This window comes from Neopsephotus bourkii, unplaced genomic scaffold (assembly GCF_033783945.1).
Source record: "Neopsephotus bourkii isolate Nb327-2 ecotype Australia unplaced genomic scaffold, CSIRO-AGI_Nbou_v1 NB_756, whole genome shotgun sequence".
Classification (NCBI taxonomy): Eukaryota; Metazoa; Chordata; class Aves; order Psittaciformes; family Psittacidae; genus Neopsephotus; species Neopsephotus bourkii.
The window spans coordinates 1,250,687-1,275,020 of record NW_026901254.1 but is presented as its reverse complement, the minus strand read 5'-3'; the positions used below and the strand labels follow the sequence as shown (position 1 = coordinate 1,275,020).

The window sequence follows — 24,334 nt, the reverse complement described above, 5'->3', positions numbered from 1 at the left end:
CACGGACATCGCCGCTTGTCCCACCTCGGAGTGGCGGCGGCGGAGTGCCGGGCCGGGCTCGCCTTCCGAAGCACTACGCTTCCCAGCAGCCTCTGCCCAGGCGCCGGACGCGGTCGGCCTGGGGACGCGCCACTTCCCAAGGGGGTGCTGCCGCAGGACTACGTTTCCCGAGAGGCCCCGCGGCTCGCCGCTGCAGGCGAGAGAGGCGCCAGTGACTGCGGTGCGCACTGGGACGGGTAGTCCGAGGGGCCGGTGGCCGCGCCTCGGAGCGGCCCGCGCGTCAGGCGGCGCTCTGACCTTGCGGGTTTGTCTGGTTGTGTGTCTCTGCTGCTCCCGGCCTGCCTGCCCATCACTCGCCGGGAAGATGGCTGCCGTACGCAGGGCTCGCAGTTACTCCCGCTGCGTGGTGCGCTTCTCCGACCGAGAACTCTGCTAATTTCCCCCCGCGGGGACGACATACGGACCGAGCAGGGGGGAAGAGACCCCCGGACGGGACAGCGCCGTCCGAGCGCTGACAGCATGGTGAGCGGGCCCCGGCCGGGCAGTGCGGCCTGCGGCGGGGCGTGTGCGGGCTGTGGCTCTGCTGTGGCGGTGGGGCTTGGCCGCCGTGGCAGGTGCGGGCGAAGGTCGGCCCTGCCCCGCCGCCGGAAAGCTGGGGGATCGCTGACAGCGACAAGGGGTGTATGCCCGCGGGCGGGAGGAGCGGCCCGCCAAGCCGAGAAGCGCTGCCCTGTCCGCCCGCCCTGGCACAGGGAGATGCCTGCGGGCAGTGTGCCGCGCGCCTGGCCATGATCCCACCCGGGGTAACTGCACCGCAAGGAGGCACAGCTGCCTTCAGAGGATTTTGGGCTCATGAGTGGGGCTGCTTGGTTCAGACCGACCTAGCTGTCCTTAGAAATCCCCGGACAAATCACGGTATCATTTCCGACCAGCGTGCCCTGTCTTTCTCTTTTTTTCCCCCCAAAGAACAGATGGCATAAAGTCTCTTCATAATTTTAGCAGCTCAGTGGGCCCGGCACTCTACTTACCGAGTTTGTGAGATACTGTTGGGTTCAGTATTGCTTTCCTGACTGCACCTCAACAGGGACTCAAGTACCCACGATGAAAACTTGATCATTCAAAGTTAAACCACTTCTATAATTCGGGAGGTCTTAAAATGCCTTTCCACCATGATTAAAACAGGTATTTTTTGAGCACCGTGTTGCTTTTACCACATTGACAGGAAAATGGAGCCATTTCCTTGTTTTCATATAACCCCCCCGGCAGAACATTTGCTGTTCATCACTGTTTAGCTATGCCATGCTTGCCTCTCCCTTAGTTCTGTACAGCTCACGTGTAGCCCTGTTCAGCTGGTGACAGTCAACTTAGAACTCTTTCTGATCTTGGCTTTATTTTGCTGAAACAAAAGATCTGAACTATTAAAGGACTTGGCATTACAGACAGTTTAGTAAGTGATTGTTGTGCTCTGATGAAAACTTAAACCTAAGCTGTGCAAATAGCATTTGCAATTGGCAAATGATCGTTTGCATTTGGCAAATGATTTTGAAAGCTTTGCAAACAAATCAGAATCAAATCTACCAAGCTATTTACGGGTCGCAGTCTAATTCAGATGTTTACTTCTGACATGTCAATCTTTTGGCTGTTTGACCGCCACTTTTCTCATGTAAAATTGTCTGAGCTGGTCAGTACACACTAAGGATATCTCACTTTCAATCAGGATAAAGTCCATGTGCCATATAACAGCTGACTTGTAGCAAAGGGAAAGCCAGCGGCATAAAGATGAGCAGCCCAGATTGATGCACTCAGTAGCAGTTACAGTGCAGATTTCTGTGAACTTTAGAAACTACAATTTAAGTATCATCAGAGCTAGGGTGAGGAGCCAATATTTAGAAATTACAACGTGCTTTGTAGGTGTGGTCTCATGAACTGCCTGCTGGTGAAGACCCTTGCTTCAGTGAGACCTGTGTTTACACATTTGCTCTGATTCTAGCAAAACCATAGGGTTTAGCAGATCAAATACAGAGCAGAAAGGTTGTTAACAGAGATCAGTTTTCCAGTCCACTTAGCCGTGCAGTAGTGATATTAATGAATTGCTTACTGGTAAATTTAGAGGGATGGTCACTTATACTGCTACCGCTGCCAGGAAACAAACCTTTGATATGAGAGGCTTCAGATCACACATGCACTCACTATAGAGGAGGTAGTGGTGAAAGTCAAAATTTTGGTTGTAATCAACTTCATGATTTTTTTTTTTGACAGCTTTCAGGCTGTGGACTAGGTCTTCATAATATGGTGTATTTTTTGTTTGGATTGAGAGGACATTTAAGTTTTAAAGAGCATTGAATGACATTTTGGAAGCAGTTGGTCCAGAACCATGACTGTCTATGCCTCAGAAATGAAGGAGAAGGAGGGCAGTTGAACAGAGACAAAGGGAGGAAAATCAAGACTCTTGAACAGATTACTGAAACAACAAGTTTTGAACATGAGGTAAACATCAGTCAACTTCATAACCTTCTAAATAATTTTAACTCATACTCTTAAATTAGTTATTTACAGACTTCATGAGTTAAAGATTTTAATGGGTGTGCCCTTATGTACAAGATCATGTGTTGATTTGGTTTAGAAACTGCTAGTTTCTGCAATTTGCAGATAAAACCAGGCTTGTTTTGCCCAGAGAGCTGACCGGACATAATTCAGCTGAAACCAGAAGCCTTAATCTCTGTGCAGACTTTATTTGTGTCAGCCCAGTGCCGTAATAACACACTTACAGACACCCATTTCCGTGATAGCTTGTTCCTAGGCTATATTCTTTTGGCTAGGGTAGATATAATCCCTGGATGCTGAAATAATGTGGTAGGACTGCTGTAACTCATTTTGCCTGCGACAAAATTCTGGAATCAAACCCCATAAAATTCCTAAATTATTTACTCCCTGCTCAGAGGTAATGCTGCTTCAGGCTTTGGAGCTTAGGCTTCCCTGTTTTCTCCACTGAGAAATTAAAAATGGACAGCTTTCAAAGCAGAATGTAGAAACAGGTGCAACATATGTTTACTTCAGCCAAGCAACACTGGCCACCTTATCAATTGTAAAAGGTAAATTGACTGGGGCATCAGTAAAAACATGTTTACAGATGACAAGCCAATAAGTTTGTGGTGGTTTAGGGAATCAGAGACAAGTACTACAGATGAATTGTGAGGAGGTGCTTGTCACCAAGACAGAACAAACATTGCATTCCCACCAGATTTTTCAGTATTTTGTACTTTGAGCATGAACTTCTAGGTGCTAGGAAAGTTTTGTGCATTTTCTGAATACTTTGATTTCAGAATTCTTTGATTGACGCAAAGAATTCTTTGATTTCTGCACTTTGTGCAGGAAAGAGAGATTTCTTTATGAGAGCTTGGTAGAATCCCACTGACAGAATGTCACTTGAAGTCTTTGAGCACTATCTACAATAGGAATGAGTGGGAACCAAAAGTTCTGTAAGTGGTTGTGGTAATCTTAATGCCAGGTTTACCTTTTTATAACCTCACTTTGCATTTGTGCTTGCAGAACCACAGATGTGAAACAGTGCAGAAAGGGAGAAAACCGGGGGTGCTTCAGCTGCAGAAGAACTTTAACCAAATGTCTTAGTACTGGCATCTTGCTGCTGTTGTCATTGCAGTGGCTGTCATTGGTGCTCGGAATTCGTTGTCCTTTGGTTTAGTATAGATTCCACAAATCTGAGTATATTTTCCAATGAGAATTTATTGCATCTTTTTGAATTTTGCTCTTAAATTAGCTGTAATTCCTCTGTAGAGCTCTGTCAAGTTTTCTGAAAGATCTTATGTAAGGTCTTATTTGTTTAACCTATCTCACAGCAGTACTGTAAATAAAACCAGCTTTCAAGCTCTCATGCTAGCATTTTGTTTTCTTTTACAACACATTTCTTGTTTAATTTCATATGTATTTTTTGAGATTCCTATATTGACCCGTAATTCTCATAAACTATTCTTACTCAAAGCACTGGTCTTTTGTGCTTTTGTAAATATTAAGCAAATCAGAACTACTGGTTATCTTTACAATGAGAAGACAGTTATTAAACTTGAATTTCTTATGTTAAGCATGCTGCTGTTCAATACTGAAGCTTTAGTTCTATGCTTTGATTTAGACACTGACCTTTGTTCGGGTATTGTGGCACTGTATTGACGTGTGTAGGCCTTCAAGTGATACATAACTAATCTGTGTTAGATTGATGTGGCTGAAATGCAAAACTCAACTTCATTGGGTTAATGTGGACAGCAATTTTAAGATTAATTTTTATTATCAGTTAATGATCTATGTGGTAGGTGGGTAGGATGGGGAAAAGGGGAGTATTCTTAGGGTTTTTTTAATGTGTGTCAATGACAGTTTTGCTTTTTGAAAGTGCTGTAGAGACTTACTCAGGCTCTATAATCATGTCTGACTGCTCTCTACTAGGCAGAAGGTGAAGAAGATTGTCACTCTGATTTGGTAAGAACCGATGACAATGAAAGACCCGGTGAAGCGAATCTTCAGGTATGTCTCTCATGCTAGTGGTGTTTTACAAACATATTACTGGTGTGATTTAAGCTGCATTACTATGCTCATTTAGTTACCACACATCTGTTGATCTGACAGATGTCAATCTGTCTGCCCTTTCAAAAGTCAAATACAAATTCTGCATTGTTTTCCAAGTGTCAGATTAAGTCTTCAGTTATCTGTATAGATGAAAAGAAAGCTTGTGGCGGATGTGGAATTTCTTTGAAGAAGTGTAGAAATTGGACAGCATTTTCTGTATGGATCAAATTCCAGTTTAAGTTGTCATTCTCTTCCGGAGCAGAAAGTTAATAAAAGCAGTCTGATAGAAAAGTGTGTTCTCACTAGATACCTGTGTAGTTGCTTCCCTGAAGTGATGATTGCAAGAGATGTGTAAAGTGTAACTTCAAAGATGCTGGAAAAAAATGCATAGCAAGAATTATCTTGCAAGAAAAACCTTTGTTTCACAGAGCTTAGTCCTAATTTATTAAAAGAGTGTAAGGTATTATTTGTATATTATGTAAATTACAGCCTTGATTGCTATGAAGCTCAATAGGCTTCTTGCTTAACATAATTATGCATAAGCAAGAGCAGACATCATGTCTAGAAAGTATACTTTTCTATGGAGTCTTAGGTCACAACTATAGTACTAACAACCACTTCTGAGACATCAGTTTTTCTTCTGAGGTGAACAGTCCAGGTAAAAGCACTTACGTTACTGAATGAGATTGAACAGGTATTTGTGCACTTTTTTTAAATTTACTATAAAACAATTGCGAATTGTGTCTAAACTCATTGAAACTATTTAAGACTTGAAAGTGTGAAGCATAATTTTGAAATTATTTTTTGTGTTTGTAATACTCCTCAGAAGATGTATTGTTTGAACATGTGATACTAAATCAGAATTAATTGTATTTTTTAGGCAGAGCTCCAGATGTTCAGAGCTCAGTGGATGTTTGAGCTTGCCCCAGGTGTGAGTTCTAGTGGGTTGGAACCTCCACCATGCAAAGCATCTTCAAAAGGACCTGGAGTAAAGTCTGTAGATGCCAGAAGGACACAGGAGATTGCAAAAGAGGAAAAGGTACAAAGACATAAATGTGTAATTTGGGGATTTTTTTTGTGTGCGTGTTAGTATTGCAGTATAACTGTCATAAAAGCTAATGCTGAATTATGTAGAGAGAAACAAGAGAGGTGATTAACCTGTTGTCTCCATACAAATGTCTTTCCCTAATCTTACACCGATTTTTGTAGTTTTTGTTCTTGGCTTTGTGTCACACTTCCAGTCTTCATTTTTAAAGGCTGGAGGTAAGGGGTGAGCATCAGGAACTTAGATAGCTTGTTGATTGGAAATTTCAGTTACGGCTTGTAGCATATTCTAAGTAAAGTGACATTGCACTTGTAAGGAATTAAGGAACTGTTCTGTATAATTTGTTTTGCAGGCAAAAGAACTTTTCCTGAAGGCAGTGGAAGAAGAACGAAATGGGGCCCTTTATGAAGGTAATGTGAAATGAAGGTAATGTGAAAATCTACAATGAACGTCTTTATTGCAGCAGAATCTAACCCTCTAATTTATGTGCAGGACGGCATGATGCCAGTGAACTTAAACTGCAGGCTAATAGTAATTTGAGAGCTCAATTACTCAGATAAGCAAGCACACTTGCTATAAAAGGAATACAGTTCTAAGGCTGAGGTGAAGCTAAAGTGAGATCAAGAGAATAATCTTTAGCTTTCAGACAAAACAACAGCATTTTGAAATCTGGTAATTCAATGAAGCACTGGATTGCTCCTTCATATAACATTGCTTCTTATGACTTTTGTAACATGAAATAAGCACAGTAATTAATCAAGGCAATATATTATATTTCCTGTGCTCACAGTTTTCTTCATTTCACTTTGAACAGAACTGCTTAACCTGTGGAATGTTTTGTGTTTCATTATTTGTTTTTTATTTGTTTAACTGCTAAAATGCTTCCAAATAGCTAAGATAGCTTCTTTAAGAATTCCTGAAGCGAGTGTTTAAATCTGGTAGTCTTATGTTACCAGGTTTGCCATAAATATTTAAGATACTTAGCTTGCTTGCCCTCTTGCTGTCAGCATTAGGAAAACTGCAAATTCAAAGTTTTCTTCCTCATATTTAGTTTTCAAAATATATATAGAGTAAGAAGCCCATTCTAACTTCAAGTCATGTAAGTCTGTAGTGGAAATACCAGTTTCTATTTCTTCTGTGGCAAAAGAAAGGAACACAGGACATACGTGTCATCCTGCTCATCCACTAGAGGTTTTGGCCTCCTTGGCTAAAGTGCAAGTGCAACGTATGTCAAGATATGCAGAACTCTGGGAGCTCCTGAACTCAGCCACCTGTTGAATACAAAATTTCATGTCTGCCATGGAAATCTTCTTTCCCTTGCGAGGGATTTCTGGTTGTTGTTCCAGATCTCAAACGAACTGAGTGACGTAAGAGCCCCCAGTAGGTAAGAGAAGTAGTTGGTCAGTTTCTAATTTAGTACCTGCTTTTACAGGGCAAAATTATTTCAGACTAAGGTATTTTGTGTGTTTGGTATAACTAAATGCACAGTGAAAAAAGACATCAGAACTAGGTCTGGTATGTAATCTGCCATATAGGAAATCATGTAGTACAATATAAAGATTCTTTCATACCAACAATTTCCAAGTAAATTTAGAAACAATATGTGAAGAAAGCAGTCTGTTTAAGCATTGTGTATATAAAATGAACACTACAGCTTGAGTGTACTCCTTGTATGTTAAACATAGCAGCAGAGAAATAGTAACATTTAACAGTTGCTTTCACAGATGTGTTTTAGGCATCTAGATTGCATGAATATGAATCCATTATTTCTCATTTAAATTTGATTTGAGACTTAAAGAAGCAAAACTAAACTGTTCCTACACATACATCTATATGAGACCTTAGATACAAGGTCCTATGCCAGACACAAATACATTATTGAGCACATGTCAGGACACCTGTTTTCAGTCCACACCTTTGATCTGCTGACATGGCTCAGGTCACCAGAATCCAAGTGGCATTTCAGCCTGCTTCTGAAATCTGCTAATAGCTGATGTATGTGAGACAGATACGTGCAGCAGCTTGCTCATGTTTAAGTACAGTACAGGTTTGCTGCAAGATGAAATTCAGGAATTGACACTGATCTCAGTTTAGCTGACTCCTGGTATTCTTCATCCTCATCAGCCAAAGGATGCTACTTGTCAGTAACCAGCCCTGAAATGAACTTGAAAAAATAGGAACACTTATTTGCCCCGAAGTCAGGCTTCTCCGACTCACTAGTGTGTTAAATTCTGAGCTCCACGCTCATTGATATTTTACTTTGGGTTTTGTTTTCAAGGGTTCAGACTGAGGGAAAGTTGCCCTCTGATCAGCATGTGGGAATACAGAGAGATGAATATGTATACAATGTTAACAGTGGTATTAAAATGACAATGTACATAACAATGAATCCACTGGTAGGATCCACAGAGTTAACTCGAAAGACACTCTGCAGCTTAAATAATGGTTCATTCCCACAGGGTGATTTTCCTGGACCTGTTTCTCTACTTGTGTTTGTAGCATCTTTGGAGTGGTAAAGGCAGAAGTACTTCTCTGCGTGCTAGAAGAAATCCAGTCTGTCAGTTTTACCTTCACATCACATAATCTTGTGCTTGCTGTATAGCTTTTTGACAAGGCTGCTTTCCTCCAGTCAAGTTCCTCACCCTGTATGAAGTGGCTTGCTTCATTGCTTTTTGTAACTTCCAGGGTTTTGCTACAGTAAAATTTACTTGTGTCTGTTAAATTTTAAAATTACAACACTCTGTTGTTGATGTTTCTCACCTCCATAATGTTGTATAATGATGTTGAGAAAGCTTAGTAAGTGCTGGGCCACAAACAAAATCAGGAGTTTTTAATGTTTTAGTGTAAAATTTTGTACTGCATAATTGAATTAGTAGTAGTTAAGGTAAATCTGTAAAAGATGAAGAGCATTTGAGGGAGCTCTTTATCCTGGAAAAATACATTAAATTTTTAGTTTTGAAAATACGTGTTTAATGTACCTCTCTTCTGTATCGAATTTAAACCTAATCAGTTTAGACTAAATAAGATTTACTAGGCAAAGGCATTTTCTGCCTTTTTAATGCTCATAGCTAAAGCCATCTCTGAAAAAAACCTTTGCTTCAATAAGCTAGTGTAGGTATCAGACACGTTTAAACATTAAGCCTTTATTTTCAGCCATCAAGTTTTATCGTCTAGCAATGCAGCTCGTACCTGACATAGAGTTTAAGATCACCTATACACGGTCCCCAGATGGTGATGGAGTTGGGAACAGGTGGTAAGTATGAAAATTTACTAATTAAGGGCACAGGAGTACTGAAACCTGAAATTTTGTTTCTAAAGCACGTGAATGCTCTGCTGCACAGTTGTAAATTTCTCAACATTTCAAAAACTCGTCCTCTTTCGTTTGAATAGACTGCTACATAGTAAATTTACAGATGCATTAGTCCAAGGAGGACTTTTCTATGCTGTAGTTCAAAGAAAGTAACAGGCTTTGTTTTTGTGGATAGTTAAATTCAGTGAAAGTTTTACAAGTAGTTATGTTGTCACTTAAAAAAAAAAGAAAACCAATTTTTCACTTTATTACTTTTGATTTCTGAGTTGTGGTTTTTTACACATTTGGGATCATGTACAAAATTGTAGGTGGCAAAAAGATCGATTAGTAAAAGCTTTGTACCATGGAATAAGCACAGTAATTAAGCAAGGGAATATACTACCATTCTTGTGTTAACACAGCCAATGGAGAGCATTTTCAGTAAGCAGAGCAACGTATTTAGGAGCTCATAGATTGAGTAGTCTAGTCTTCCCTCATTGCAAGCATTGGAATACCTCTGGCCTTAGCACACCCAGATGTGTAGCAGCTTAAGGCTGGCCGGACTTGAGCCCAAGACTTAACATTTGAGGACAGGATTTGGGTTAGGGCCAGAAGTGTTGTTATTTTTCAGATACCATAGTGAAGACAAGCTTATGATACAGAGCTTTACAATTCACTGGTAAGTGATAGCAGGCATAAATGCTGCTGATAACTACAAGAAATCAAGAGTTTTAAAACTGAAGATAAAGGGGGAAAGTCCAATCATGTTCATGCGGTATTACTCACTCAGTCTTGTTGCCCTAGGGCATGACAGCTTCCATGCAGTAGTTTACTCAGTATAAAAGAGAGTAATATGAGCTAAATGCTTTCTTTAGTTTCAGAACTAGCATGAAATCTTTGCAGTCCATTTGTGCACTAGGGAAAATACTGGATGGTAAACTGCAGTCATATAAAAATTTTGGTTTCCTTAAGATTATTTTCTTCTTTTAGCATCATTTTTTCTACTCCATTAAGCCTCTGTCACTCTGGGGGTGTTGATCTGCTTGAGGGTAGGAAGGCTTTACAGAGGGATCTGGACAGATAAATGTCTGAGGCTAGTGGTATAACATTCTAAGGAGAAGTGCTGGTTCCTGCATTTGTGTCACAACAACCCCATGCAGTGCTACAGGCTTGGGGTTGCTCTTCAGTGAATAACGCAGGAGTAAAAAAAAAAATAAAATCCCTAATTGCTTTCAGTATCTTACATTGTGACAAAATACAACTTCCCATCAGTTATAATTTATTCCTGCATATGACTTATTTTAGAGAAAGTAAAAGAGGAGGTTTGTCTTCTCATGGAATCAAGCAGTTCTTCAGTGACTTCACTAAAAATGGTGAACTCTTAATTACAAAAAGAAACTGGAACTGGAATTAAAGTTGCTACTGGCAGAGGGGTGCCAGCAAAATCTAAATGAACTTGGTAAGATTGCAGTAGGTGTTTTACTTCGTGATGAAATGAGATTTCTTTAAAAACATACAGGAAACAACTATATTAAGTAAGGGTAAGACCGTGGGTTGGTGCCAAAAGAACTATACCTGTTGGTATGTTTTGTCCAGTATCACAGTGTTGGCGTTCCCCCTTTTCTAGTGCTGAGGATAACAAAGAGGAGGACAAGATGGCTGATCTCCTGTCGGATTTCCAGCAGCAGCTGGCTCTTCAGGAATCTTCAGTCAAACTTTGTCAGCCTGAGGTTGATGTCAGCCAGACCCATATCTCAGGTATGACTTAAGATACACTCAGTGTGAGAGTTTAGTTTCACGTTTCACTCAGTTAAAACATCTCCTTCATTCTGAAGCCACTTTTCAAGAAATGTATGCAGTATGTTTACTTTTATAGTTAGATGTAAAGGAAAAAAGATCATCAACTAGCTAAACAGATCTTGCTTTCATATATGATTTTGCCTTTATTGCACAAGGTTTTCTATATAGTACTACTACTAAGTAGAATTTTTCAGGATCAGTCATACTTAAAAGTAGCAACTCTTAGGAGCACACTTACTGAATATAGTGTATTCCAGTTTTCCTTCCGGTTAGTGTTTGAAGAAGTGAAATGTAGGTTTGGGGTTTGTTTTTTTTTTGTTGTTTGCAAATAATTGTTAGAATTCTGAAGTCTGAATAAGAGAGAGTTGTTCTGTGGAGAATGTGCATCTTTGCATTTCCTGTTTTATCTGATTTTGTATCAGATCTTTACAAGAAACATGTTTTCAGGTTCATCAGGACTAGCATAGCTAGAAAGGCTTTTGCAGGGTAAAGCTTTTCAGTACTTTGATTCCAAGACAGTCATCCTGAGACTTCCTTGCAAGATCTAAAACGTAGAGAGTATGTATGTTAGAGACTCTCTTAAAATGAGATGCTGATTCGCATCCCAAATTACCAGTTGCTCTTGGAAATCTTATTCTGATCTCCTCTGTTCTGCTTAGGGAAGGAAAATAAATGTAGTAAGCTGTTAAAGCATACATTTTAACAACTTTGGCATTGTACACATGAGAAAGCATCTTTTTTTTTTTTTTTCCCAGTAAAGTCAGTATTGTTGTAGACAATGTAAAATGATTTCAAGAGATGTCTCTTTTGAGCAGCAGTCTTGGTCTCTGTTATATTTTCTGCCTTCCTGCCAGTCCTGTGTTACAGTATCTTGTTTACTAACTGGTTTTAGCAGAATGAAAACTCTTAAGATCAGGATGTCTGCTTCAGAAGTTAGTAGGCTAGAATGATGACTGTTCCTCTTGGTCCTCACAGTAGTGCAATAGTCACAGAATTCAGCAGCCCAAAGAAAATTGAAACTGTGTGAAATAACAGATTTGGTTGAATGGATTTTCTGTGTTCCATTTTACATTTTGTTGACATTCATAATCTTGGAATGCCAGTGAGCCCTTTGTACAGGACAGGATCAGACCTCTGCTATGTAACTGACATACTGAATATATTTACTTCCCCTCCCTAGTGTACAAGCGATTTTTCTTAGTAGTTTTTGTTGTTTTACACAATTAAAGCTTAGGGCCAAGATAGCATTCTTTACCAGAAATAATATTTTCTCTACAGGGTGTGCCCAGTGTCTGAAGCAAAGTGTCTTAATGATCCCTAGTTTACAAGAAACTTAGAAACATGGATGATAAGATGGATAATCAAAGTCTTTGGCTGATAAGTGACTGCTTAGTAAGAGGTTTTTAATCCTTTGCATCTTGCATTCTCCAAGGCATTAATTGTTCACATAACAAAGTGCTCGTAAGTTGCCAGAGACTGTTTTGTACCTTGTAGCCCTAATCTGCACAACTTTTTTTTATACTGGAACATGATTTTAGTGGTTACAAATAAGCAAATATATGACTTCTCAATAACGAAACATAGAATTAAGTCAGATTCATGAAAGGAGATGTGTGTTAAATGAATACAGAAATTAGTGCCCAGTGATGTTATGTACTTTTTATCATGTTAGTATTCTGAAATGTGAAACTTAAGTTTCATTAAATTTCATTGCAAAACCAACCTCATTGGATTTGTTGGAATACAGCAGTGCAGTCTAAAAGAAAAGTTCTGAAAATTTGAAAAGTTTTTAAAGAAACATATTTTTTTCACTGAAAATCAGTATTCTATTAAATTGCAGTCTCTGCCACGGTATTAACTGCTAGTTACTGCTTAGTGTACCTTTGTGCCTTAATTTTCCAGGGCTTTTTCACTGAATGGTAGGAAAATAATCATATAATCTTGTGGTGCTTTGATGAGGATTCTGTCATTATCTTATGTTACATTAGAAAAAGTTGTTCAACACTACAATGATGTGTGATAGCATTTTCAATCACTGGAGCTGTACCACAAAATATAGTGATACCAATTTCATAGTGGATATGTTAGGCTTAGGACCTCCTGTCCAGTACTGACCCTGACCTGAACTTAATTAGCTTGGCATGCAAAAGCAGTATGCTTTGAGATAATGTTACACACTCGGTCAGTTTGAAGAAATTACTGCTTCACAGTCACCGTGCATGGGCAATATACCTGTGGAATTTTTGGTGTAACGCCTTAACAGTTGTGGGTATTTGTAGTCTAAAGCTATGTTTTACCCTGTTATCTTGCTATAATGCGCTTCCAGCTCTTGATTTTTGTGCTTTCTTTACGTGACTTTTTTCTAAATGTAGTGACACTTTTAATTAAAGGTTGTTTGTAGTTTTTTTTGTTCCCTGGCTGCCATGTGAAAATGTTGGATTTTTTTAATGGGAAGTCAGAACTTCAGTAATGATCAAACCTGGATTATAGATAACCTGTTGATTTACAGGCTACCATCTCACAAGGATTTATTTTCTCTTTGCAGTGTTGCCGATGGAAGTACTAATGTACATTTTCCGATGGGTGGTTTCAAGTGACTTGGACTTAAGATCATTGGAGCAATTATCTCTTGTTTGTCGAGGTTTTTACATTTGCGCCAGGTATTGTAGTTAAGTTATCTAGAGTGAAGCTTCTCTCTGCTCTAGGGAAGAAGAAAACACTTTTTTATGCTCAAACGTGTAAACTCTGTAGAGGTGGAATCCATAGAGTGAAATTGCTTGTGTTGGACGGGTGGGTTTATGGATTTTTTTGCTTTTATTGCTGAATCGTACATGATGCAGTATGCCCTGCCTTTTCTTCCTGTGGCAATTTTCGTGTTATGCTCCTCACGGTGCTAATCAGCTTTCGAATACACCACTAATGGTATGTTAGATAGATGAATTCACTGTAATAAAAGATGTTGTTGGAAGCCTTACTTGCTCTGCTCTGAGAGTTAGAGTTGCAAGATCTCCAAAATAATGTTTGTTGTGTTGACATCCTGGTATGCCCACACAGAGAAGTGACAGGCTGCTGCAACATTGTTGTTCTGTACTTGGCTGAAAATGGCATTGTGTTCTTGAATCTCAGTGGGACAAGGGAGTAGCTTTCAAATGCTCCAGGACTAAGTAAATAAGTCAGTGTTTTTAAATTAAGAGCTCTTGTTGTTCAAGAAAGTTTCTTTCAGTTGCATCCAAACAAAATAATGGAATATATATATATGTATATATATGTATATATATATATACTTAGACACATAAAAGCTAAACAAGATTTTCAGAAAAAATACGAGGTTTGCTTTTTTCTCATTTTCACTAGAGATCCTGAAATCTGGCATCAAGTCTGCTTGAAAATATGGGGTAGGAGCTGCAATAAGCTTGTTCCATATACCTCTTGGAGGGAGATGTTTTTGGAGAGGCCTCGTGTTCGATTTGATGGTAAGGTGTACTTTTGGATAAAGTTTTGTTTGTTTGTTTTTTTAATGCATGTAACAGTGACAGAAGCAATCAGGTGGCTTTGATGTTTTTGATGTCGTTAAACCTAATCTGAATTTGTTTGGGCTCTTGAATCTGTAGAACATCTAAACAAAAGGGAAGGGTGCGAGGGAAGAAAATATAAACCTTCCATGTATCTAAGTAACCAAAGTAAGCTCAAAAGGTTTAGATTGTTTTTATTTTTTCATCTTAAATATTCTATGTACTTAATTTTTGTTTGTATAATTATATCTTCCTTTCCTGTAGGTGTCTATATCAGCAAGACAAAATACATACGTCAAGGAGAACAATCACTTGATGGTTTCTATAGAGCGTGGCACCAAGTGGAATATTACAGGTAGAACTGTAGTACAATGAGTGAGTGAAATGTTTCTCTCTCTTAAGTCTTTTAAATCCAGCCCTCAATATCACAAACACTAACCGTTCTGTAAAAGTCAGTGGAACTACCACAATGTGTAAAACTATGTTTATTTTTTTAGAATAGGTCTGAAGATACAGAGTTTATTATTATAATTAGAGATGGGCTGAGAAACACATTTCATCCTCAGTTAACCATTTCATGTGGATAAAACTTAAACAGTAAAGAACAGCAGTACTTGTCCAGAGAGTCTTTTATCCAAATTACTTGTGTTTTATGTTTCCAATGTAATAATTGTTTTCAGCAAAACGAAAACAAGCAGTTATACAAGAATTGTCTTTTAACCAGTTGTAAATAATCAAGAGTCTGGGCTATCTCAACTTGCTGTAAATACCTTGCCATTTGTTTCCTCAGCCTGTTTTTATGCTGTTCTCCTCTTGCTGTGGCCAGCATTTGTTGTTCATTCCGCTGTCCCTTCTGAGGCTGGAAGCTGTTATTAGAAACCATGGAATCTTTGGGCTGTTTCTGTAGTCTCACAAACTGTAGCATAGTATCTGAGTACTGCAGGAATTGATCAGATCCCAGCACCTGATAAAGTCCACACGACATTGTCCATGACATGTACTGTTAACAGTAATTAAGATTCTGATGCATTTGTCTCAATGGATGTGGAGAAACTCACTTGAGGACAGTTTTGATTCCAGGGTGGTCTTGTTTTGATAGAGGTGAAAAAAATCGTGAACTTCTGCCCTTTTTCATAACTCTTCATAACTTGATCTTTCAATCTTCAAAACTCTTTTGGTTTCTGCTCTCTTTCTTTTCTGTTATATCATGTGTGAGGAAATATATTTTCAAGTCCTGTTACCTTGTAAGTTCTGTATCCTTCTGGGAAACATTCTGTGATTTATTAAAAAAAAACCCTAACAACCCACAGCACAAAAGAAAAAGGATATGTTTTCTAGGTTTATGTTGTGTAATTATATTTTTGCAGGTATTTGCGATTCTTTCCAGATGGCCAAGTTATGATGCTAACAACACCTGAAGATCCTCAATCTATAGTTCCTCGCTTACGGACTAAAAATACAAGGTTATTGAAATAAAATTCATCTTGCTTTTACCTGGCAATTTGTGTTTACTTTTGTCTCAGATTCTCTATACTGGCTTATCAAAACAGGAGTAAAAATAAAATGTTATTTATATTGTATTACAGGTATTTATAGTTCTCTTCTGAGAACTACAAAAAATTTTTACTTGTATGCAAAAATGCTTTTGTATTTAAGGCGCTGATACTGTAATTACATTTCCTTTGAAGGTTATGTGACTTTAGACTTTGAAAGGAGATAGATGGAAGAATATATGCTATTAGCTTGGTGGTTTTAGAATCCTTTTGCAGATAGTATTTTGTCATTGACTGCCTTCTCGTAATTCCTTGACTGAAGGAAAGTGAAGATTTTAGTGGGATAAGACTCAATTGTTGCTTGAATTCGTTATGATGTTTTCACAAACTTGTTGAGAGCAGAGAAAATTGTTACTTCAGAACAGGTTTGAGCTAGCTGTTCATTGGAAGTCTGAAAGCATTTAGCAGTAGGCTAGGTAGAACTGACTAAATTATCTTTACTGTCCTATTTGGCAAAATGAAAAGCAATCCTCCAAAATGCTTCCATCATATCATATCGTCAGTGAGCCTGGTACTTTACTAAATGGAAATAAAATAATAGTTTCCTTAATTACAATTTGCAGCCAGTGTTCTTCTCATTGCTGATATTTGTATCATAAGTACATCACTCTTCCGAGACAGAGTGTTTCCTTGACCCTATCCTCTTAACCTTCCAGAACGGATGCAATCTTGCTTGGCCATTATCGCCTTTCCCAGGAAACAGACAATCAAACCAAAGTATTTGCTGTAATAATGAAGAAAAAGGAGGAGGTAAGTAGCAAAACAGAATAGAAGAAAAATAGTGTAAAGATGGGGCTTTTTAGTGTTTTTTTTTTTTCCTCAGACTGAATGTCTTAAGGCACCTGAAGATTTGCATTACACCAGTGGATTAAAAAAAGAATTTTTTAAGTGGTTGAAAAATAAATCACCATGTTTATTTATGTCTCACATTTCCCCCCACCCCCTTTTATTAGGACAGATAAATATCTGGTTCACATTTGTACAACGGTTTTCCCCCTAAAGTCTTAATTGCTGTGTGTGGTGCTATTAGGTAGTTTGTGAGCGTTGTTAACAAACAGAAGGGCAGGATGAAGAGGTCATGTTCTGAGATCAGCTTTGACTGTATGCAGTTCTGTTCCTCAACATTAAATAAAACTAAGCAGTATTCATTAATGGAACTCTGAATGATTTGGTCAACTTTATGTCACAGTTATACTAACTTTATATTTCTGATTAACAACATGTCTGTCAAGAGAAAAGTGTGAAAAGTTAGAAGTGTTACATTACGTTACAGTGAGTTTACACAGTTTTAGTGCTGTCCTCCATACTTACCTTACTTTCTGTGAGAGCTTCTATAATTAATGTATAAATTGATGTATTTTCAAGGAATACTAGTACTTGCTTTAAGTATGAGAGTCCCCACAGTTACTTAGGCATCAGGATAAATAGTTACACAATGTGTTTCTTTGTAGGTCATGATACTTCTTTTCTCTTTGTACAGAAACCAGTTGACTGCCCCAAATGCAGGTATTTCCGACGTGTTCCTGCACAAGAAACAGATTACAGCTTTCATGTAGGACTACAGTTGTGCTCCAGTGGGCGCCAGAGGTTCAACAAACTTGTCTGGATACATCATTCTTGTCACATAACTTACAAGTAAGTAAATGGAGAATAAGGTCAAAGAAGGATACTTACTTACAGAAGTACAGGTCACATTAATTTGTCCAGTATTAAGTACAGAAGATGTAAAGACTGTGATACTTAGGAGACTTTAATGAAGTGTCCTGAAAACAGTAGCTGATCCTGATTTGACAGATTGTAATGAGCTTTTACTCCAAGAAATCCCAAGATTCACTAACTTTTTATAAAGATATAGGAAGTTTCTGAAGTGGTAGAACTGCAGTATTTTAGCCATTATGCAGAGTGTTTGGATGATTTCAGAACTGAATGGAATATCTTAGTGTGGTGTACTAGTAAAGAGGTTTGGAAGACATACATTCTTTGAGATACATTTCTTTTCCTCTGTGAATGTGCAAGCTAGAAACGTCTGCACCCTTCATGTGAGAACTGTAAAATGTACAGACTGCGTAATACAGCAGTGCAAAATATGGGCATGTGTCCAGCTGTTCTTATCACTAACCAAGTGAGAGCCATGGCCACTGTTTTTGCACCTCATGCTCTAAATTACTGTTAAGTTGGCTGTCCAGATGTTAGATGTTGGCATTTAGGCTGGATTTAGGCATTGTCTTCCAGTCTTCTTAATCTCTATATTCAGTGTTTATTGGGACATAATTAGCTATTGAACTGTTAAGTATATAAATCTAGGAAGTAAACTACTGGGGGTGGAAGTATAGGTAAATTCCATAAACAGAAAAATGACTTTTATAAACCCTAGTTTTTCATACTTTATTTATGAAGAAGTTGCAATATCACAGACATTCTCTTCAGTGGTGATTTTCTGTACTGCCCAGGTTCTGCTCTATCTTTCGGTGTGGTGGTGACCTTTTGAAACTAGAATAAGGGTGAATATAAGACACAGCTCTGAGGGTATATACTTTTTGTCACTGATGTTCAGAAATACTTGGTTTTCTTATTTTTGAAGTTTCGCAAACATAGTTGTTTTTATTGTCACTCTAATTCAAGGATCTAATTGAAACGAATGAGGGTTTTTACTTCAATATTAATATGGTGACTTGAGTGACATCCTGTACTGTTTCAAGCCTAAGAGCTAATAAGAATGAAAGGGAAAGTGGTTTCTTTGATATTAAAATAGAAGTGTATAGTGTGATTTGGCCAGCATTCAAATGCTTTCAGAACAAGGCAGCATGAAAGGCACATCCTGGCTGTAGTTTGGTGCACACACTGTGCTGTGGAACATGATTGCATTATAGAGGGCTTCAAACAGCAACTTGTGTCTAATTTAGCTTCTACAATACTCTTTGCAGATCGACTGGTGAGACAGCTGTTACTACTTTCGACATTGACAAAGTGTACACCCCTTTGTTCTTTGCACGAGTGAAGAGTTTTACTGCATTTTCAGAAAAGCCGCTCTAAGAAACACCTTTTCCCCTCACAGTTCTTGCATGAATACAAAGTTGTAGCTAATGAGCACTTAAGTTATAAATGTGTATATATTTGGTACATTTTAAAATTCTGGGGAATTTTTTGAAGACAGTATGTTCTATTTGATTATGAATGGCCGGGGTTTTATTTTGAGATCAAGCTTATGAGTATTAAACACCTTTACTTTGTGACAAGAATTTGATAACAAAATTTTGTTGGTTGTTTTGTTCTGCATTTTCTTCTTAAACAGATTTTATAAATCAGTCTGCTTAAAGTTTGCATTTTCATCTGCCTGGACACTGGTTTGTCCAAAAGGAATTATTATAGGAAAATCTCACTGTCCAAGGGACAGTGTGTGTGGTCTGTGGTGAAGGCTTGAAATGTGAAGAGGAGAAAATTGTCTGGTATCTGTTAAACTGTGTGATTTAAAATAACTTCAAATAAATGTTTTCTTTAAATTAAACTTACTTTGTTTGCCTTTAAGATCTGGCATTTTGTCAACATCAATATTAAGGCTAAAAAAAAACAAGGACAAGCAAGCACAGAGTATAAGATTTAACCATGAAGGTACATCCCCACCAATGCAGTGATGTCAGTTGGTGATAAATTCAGTTTGATTTTGATAGAAGTTCAGTGGGGCCTGCCTTCTTGACAGGACAGGCACGAAGGGGAGAGGGATGTGGGCAGTGAGTTGTACTCTTATACTGTAGGGTGACTTTGCAGGGTACATAGCTCTGCTTGGGAAGTGTTGCAGTGCAGTGGTGAAATGCTGGTGTATACTGCATGTGCATTGTCCAGGTCTGAATGCACAGCTACGCAGGGCTCACTTGGACCTGGCTGTAATGTGTTTTAACCTTTCAGCTAACCTTGCTACAGATGCTGTAAACCCTTTGAGCATTTGTTGTACTAAGATAAATTTTGAGGCTGCTGTAGTGTTCAGGTGCTGTGTACTGCTAATGATGAAGTGTACCTTGAGGTTTGGTGCAGGTACTCTATGCTGCTTCTCCTGCATATGTCGCTTGGGGGTGTAGTGCAGACACTGTAATGCCGCTTCTTATATATGTATCTTGGATACTGAAAGAACTGGAGCTTTTTAGTATAGTTCTTAAAAGCCATTTTGCATAATTTACCTTTGAACGTCTCCTTTCAAAACACTGACCTGGACTTGAGGATTAAAATGTGACAGTTGTTGAAAGACCTATACTTGCTCCGTAATTTATAAAGTGTATCTTTGCAAGGAGCTACATGATTAAAAATACATCAATAAATCATTATTTTGAACATGCAATCCCTTGCAATTCCTTATTTTGACAAGAAATTATTTTCCTACAGTTAAAGATTATTAGTTAGGAATTACTGTGCATAAGCTACATGCTAGAAAAGATTGAATAAATTCGGTAGGATTAATATCTTAATCTCTTACACTACTTACAGGGTATCTGAGAAAAGTAGAGAAGCTTTCAGGTATGTGAGTTCTGAATAGGATGTGCATATCTGAAACTATGTGCTTTTTTCTAGGTAATCTAACAAGACTGCCTAACAACCCTTCTTTGGCCTGTGTCTTTAAACTGCAGTTGCACTATTCATACAACAGCATTTAATAAAGAGTGTACCATGTTCTCATTGCTGAAGGGAGAAACGATTACTTAGAATATTAACTTCATGTTTTGAAGTATTGCCAAGTTTGTAAACAGGGAAGCATGTTGGGTACATTTTTGTTGAGAGTGAAAGACAAAGACCTGATTCTGCCTGCTGATGAATATCAAAAGTTTTTGTCACAAAAATCAGGAGATGATTATTTATTTAGGTATAGTTTTGCCCAGTAACCAAGTTGTGTGTAGTAGAAGAGCTTTTGGATTCAAAGTTTTTTTTCATATCAAGACTTACCTGCTGCTTTTGAGCTTTTGTTTTTTCTTGCCTTGACCATGTGTTGGAAATATATTCTGAGTGCAAAGGAAAAGCTGGCTTATGTCCTGTTATAAATTGAGATGTTGATTCAATGGAAGTCTCAGGCAATGATGATTTTAAGATTATATGAAGTATTCCTTCACCAAGAAAATCATGTGAGCCTTCTGTCTGTGAAACAGCTGTGGTTAATATGCTTGCTCCTCTGCATTTAACAATGGAGAAAAGTCAGTAAGAAAGCTTATTTTTGTCTTTTGAAATGGTTCATCAGCATATACTATTACTGGCTGTTCATGTGCAGCTATTAAAATAGTACTTGTTTCAGCAAAGAAAACCAGTTGCTCTTCAGTTGTTCTGTGTAGTGTTTTTCAGGTCCAAGGTTTAGTTGCTAGACACTCTGTTCTTATAATTTAGTTCTGTCATCCTTTGTATTGCCATATAAAGACTTTAGTTGGTAGAACTAGTTTACTCCTGGAAAATTGTCCTTTATTAATTATATTAGTAATTTGAATAAAAGAATAAGGTATACACCTATGCAGTCCTTTTTCCCAAGAGTTTATTGTATGAGTTGAGACAAATTCACTTCTCAAAATGGAAAGAGGGCTGCGAGAGGTGACAGAAACATTGTTCTTGGAGCTGTAGGTCTCTTTTGTGCATTGGGTTAAAGACAGAATGGAAGTTCTGTGGAGAGAAGATGCTCAGAGGATCAAATGGAGATTGGCAGAAGTTAAGCCTTTGTGTGTATTGCTGGGCTGTAGGTAGGGGGAGGAAGTGGCGAGGGTGTGATTCAGCGCTGGGAGCTAAGGACTGGCAGTGGACACTTTCCAACTGCTTCTGATTCACTTGGTAACCGTGAGCTAAGCTGGTCAGAACTGAAAAACACGTGGTGTTTATACAAGGCTTTTTGATTAAAGAAAGAAAACAATAGGATCTGTTTTTATTTTTTTTAAGCCAAGAAAATTCCTCTGTAATGTGTGCCAGGGTATTTGGAAACTTTTGTTGATGATAGAATGGCTGAACTGTTGAGGTGTTTTTCTGTTTTGTCATTTCTACTGTCCAAGATGAGAAAAATATGAATGTTTATATACATTTGCAGAACAGTTTGGGTTTCAGAAACTAATGTTACATGTGTTATTTAGAATTAATAGCACCTATAAAGAAATAGAAAGCTTCCATTTGGTAGTCAGTCTGGATTCAAGCTTTGTCTTTTATGCTAAGACTTAGCAGCTTTCTTAGTAAAATGACTTGCATATTGTTTTGCTTATGTTGTGGTTTAACTTGGCTGAAACCAGGACAGCTTAAAAGGAAGTTAGTGCTTCACCGTATCTCAGTCTTGTCCAGAGTATAGTTCCTGAGTCCTTGAAATAATTCTTAAACCCACAAGTCCTATATAATGTTGACTGAAGCAAAGGATTTGGAAGAGAAACTAGTCTGTTATTGAATGGAACTTTTGGGGATGTAAACTGGCACTCTCTTAGGTAAAACTGCTTTCAGCTTTCGTGGCGTAGCCTATGTGAGAGGGTCCAGGTGCACCACGCTGACATGTACCTATCCTTAAGGCAGTAACAGACAGGTGTTTAAATTATGGTACAGTGTTATTTTATGGAGCACATATTTAGAATATGAATAGCAAAATATCATGAAATGTGCCTGCTTCTGCAGACAGTGCATCTTTCAGGATTGACAGCCTTCCTACCTTGGCCACTGCAGGTATTGAGACATCTTTTGAAGATTGTAGCACATTTATTAATTTAGCCTCGGAATGCTCCATGAGAAATAGCTGGATAGGATGCAGAGCTAAGAAAAGTAATACTAAATTCTGCTAAATGAAATTATTCTTTAATGTGGAAAGCCAAGATGAGTAGGCATTTTTTCCACACATTTTATTTCTGAATGAATTTTTCCTTGAGAAGAGACGTACAAGCACCGTGGCCCCTACATGTTGCCATGCTCAATTTACATGCAATGTAAATTTCATTAATTCTACTTCCAGGATGGTAAGAGATTGCTGAAGTTGCTAAAACAGAAGTTCTCTCTCTTTAGCTTGCAAACTTTTGGGCTTCTTTTGCAAAGAAATTTCCTTGCTTGATTTTTATTTATTTACGTTTCCCCAAAGTAGCACTACCCCTGCAGGTTGTGCAGCTTGGTAATAATCAAGAGCTTTGGGATGGGGCTTCCCGATGTGTGTTTACTGGTACCAAGGCACAATGTTGCTGTTCTGCCATTAGGCAGCATGCCACAGTTCGAAGTCTTTTGTAGTTCATAAACTAAGTATATTTAATTTTCCCTACAACTTATTTAAAAGTTGAGAACATACCAGGAAAAACAGAGCAAATGCAACAAGCAGTAGTTTAGCATTATGTTTACCATGTCAAGCATTCAGCTCCTTAAGTTTCTGCATTAGTCAGACATCAACAATAACACAACTGAACAGGAATAAACAGGCCAGTTTTTCAAAGGGATTTTAAGTACCTAAATCTCAAAGCGGAGCCTTCAGTCCTGAGTTTGCTTCCCAGGCTCCAGAATGACAGCCTCCAAATGGTATCTGAAGCAACCAATATGCAAAGCAGGAACATCCTTATATGACTGCAAAGAAGTATGTTTTAATCACTGGCACTTGCAGAGCATATGTTTCCTAAGCAGTGGTCATCATTTCAGTCCCTGCACTGCTCTGAATGTTTCTGTTCAGAGTCCAGGTTTGCAGGGACAAGGTTGTTGGCCCTAGCCAGGGCCAGGCAGAGATGCTGTTGGGGGGCTTTGGTCATCCTGTCCTGTGGTATGGGCAACAAATCGATCTGTTCTACAACAGCTTTAATAAAGAAGATGGAATCCCTCCTCAGAAACCCTATAAAACTGGTAAATGTGGATTTGAATGGAGTACTTCTGCTAGAGGAGAGAGGTGAACCCGTGAGCTGGAAGTGTGTTTACTTTCTGTATGGATCTCCCTGAAACTTTGATATTGCATTGACTGCTGTCTTTGGGAAGGAAAAAGGAGCAATCCTTTCTCATATTTTTAAGAAGATGCTGCAGGGGTGTCTCGCTTCGAGGGGAGTTCAGGAAGCTCCTTCCTACACTACTGAAATTAGGTTCAGGTCTAGTACTTCACACCCCAGTGTTTGTTAGCCAATTAGGATAAGTAAGTAAGTGTTAATTCATAACTCCTTTCAGCTGAGTCCTTCTTCCCACACCTCATTGAATTTTTGGGGGGCATGTGGGATACCCAAGGAAAAGATTGTTCCTATTACATAACCTCCAAGAAGACCTTTGAAATTCAGGATACATTCCACAACTTCAATACTTTGGTTTCAGAAAAATCAGTATAAAGGTCTTTAATTTGTTTGGGATAATGTGACATCTGCCTTAAATGACAAACGCTAATATAGTGCTGCCTGGAAATTGAATCACATGGAGAACAAAATATTGAGTACCCTTAAACTCACCTTGAGTACACATATTAGTAACTGACAGTGTCTAGGCAGATAGTGATCTAGAAAGTGAAGTCTGGGAAAAATAAACTTACGGATATTAAAGTCGGCTGCATTTCCCAGTGGTAATAAAGTGGGAAAGCTGTGAGGGCGACTTAACTTCCATAGCAGCCAACAAAACAGTTGCC

General features: G+C 38.5%; 1 protein-coding gene across 3 annotated transcripts; it reads left to right on the top strand.

Moving 5' to 3' along the window:
* Positions 1–223: 223 nt before the first annotated feature.
* Positions 224–19,279, top strand: FBXO9 (F-box protein 9). 3 transcript variants are annotated; one of them, XM_061354989.1, is made up of 14 exons: positions 224–522; positions 2,260–2,487; positions 4,456–4,533; positions 5,456–5,614; positions 5,973–6,030; positions 8,774–8,873; positions 10,537–10,667; positions 13,255–13,369; positions 14,064–14,182; positions 14,486–14,576; positions 15,589–15,684; positions 16,431–16,524; positions 17,281–17,409; positions 18,699–19,279. In XM_061354989.1, the coding sequence occupies exons 2-14, from the start codon at positions 2,344–2,346 to the stop codon at positions 18,708–18,710; spliced, it is 1,326 nt and encodes a 441-aa protein (XP_061210973.1). In that variant the 5' UTR covers positions 224–522; positions 2,260–2,343; the 3' UTR covers positions 18,711–19,279. The 3 variants fall into 3 exon arrangements, with proteins under 3 accessions (XP_061210973.1, XP_061210972.1, XP_061210974.1); XM_061354988.1 differs by having other exon boundaries at positions 229–522; positions 17,255–17,409; XM_061354990.1 differs by lacking the exon at positions 2,260–2,487 and having other exon boundaries at positions 229–522; positions 17,255–17,409.
* The last annotated feature ends 5,055 nt before the right edge of the window (positions 19,280–24,334 follow it).

Excerpts from the sequence above, each read along its gene's own strand:
- FBXO9 (XM_061354988.1), top strand. The coding sequence starts at position 2,344 with ATGACATTTTGGAAGCAGTTGGTCCAGAACCATGACTGTCTATGCCTC. Across the intron at positions 5,615-5,972 it reads AGATTGCAAAAGAGGAAAAG|GCAAAAGAACTTTTCCTGAA; the intron begins GTACAAAGACAT and ends TTTGTTTTGCAG. Across the intron at positions 14,577-15,588 it reads CACCAAGTGGAATATTACAG|GTATTTGCGATTCTTTCCAG; the intron begins GTAGAACTGTAG and ends ATATTTTTGCAG.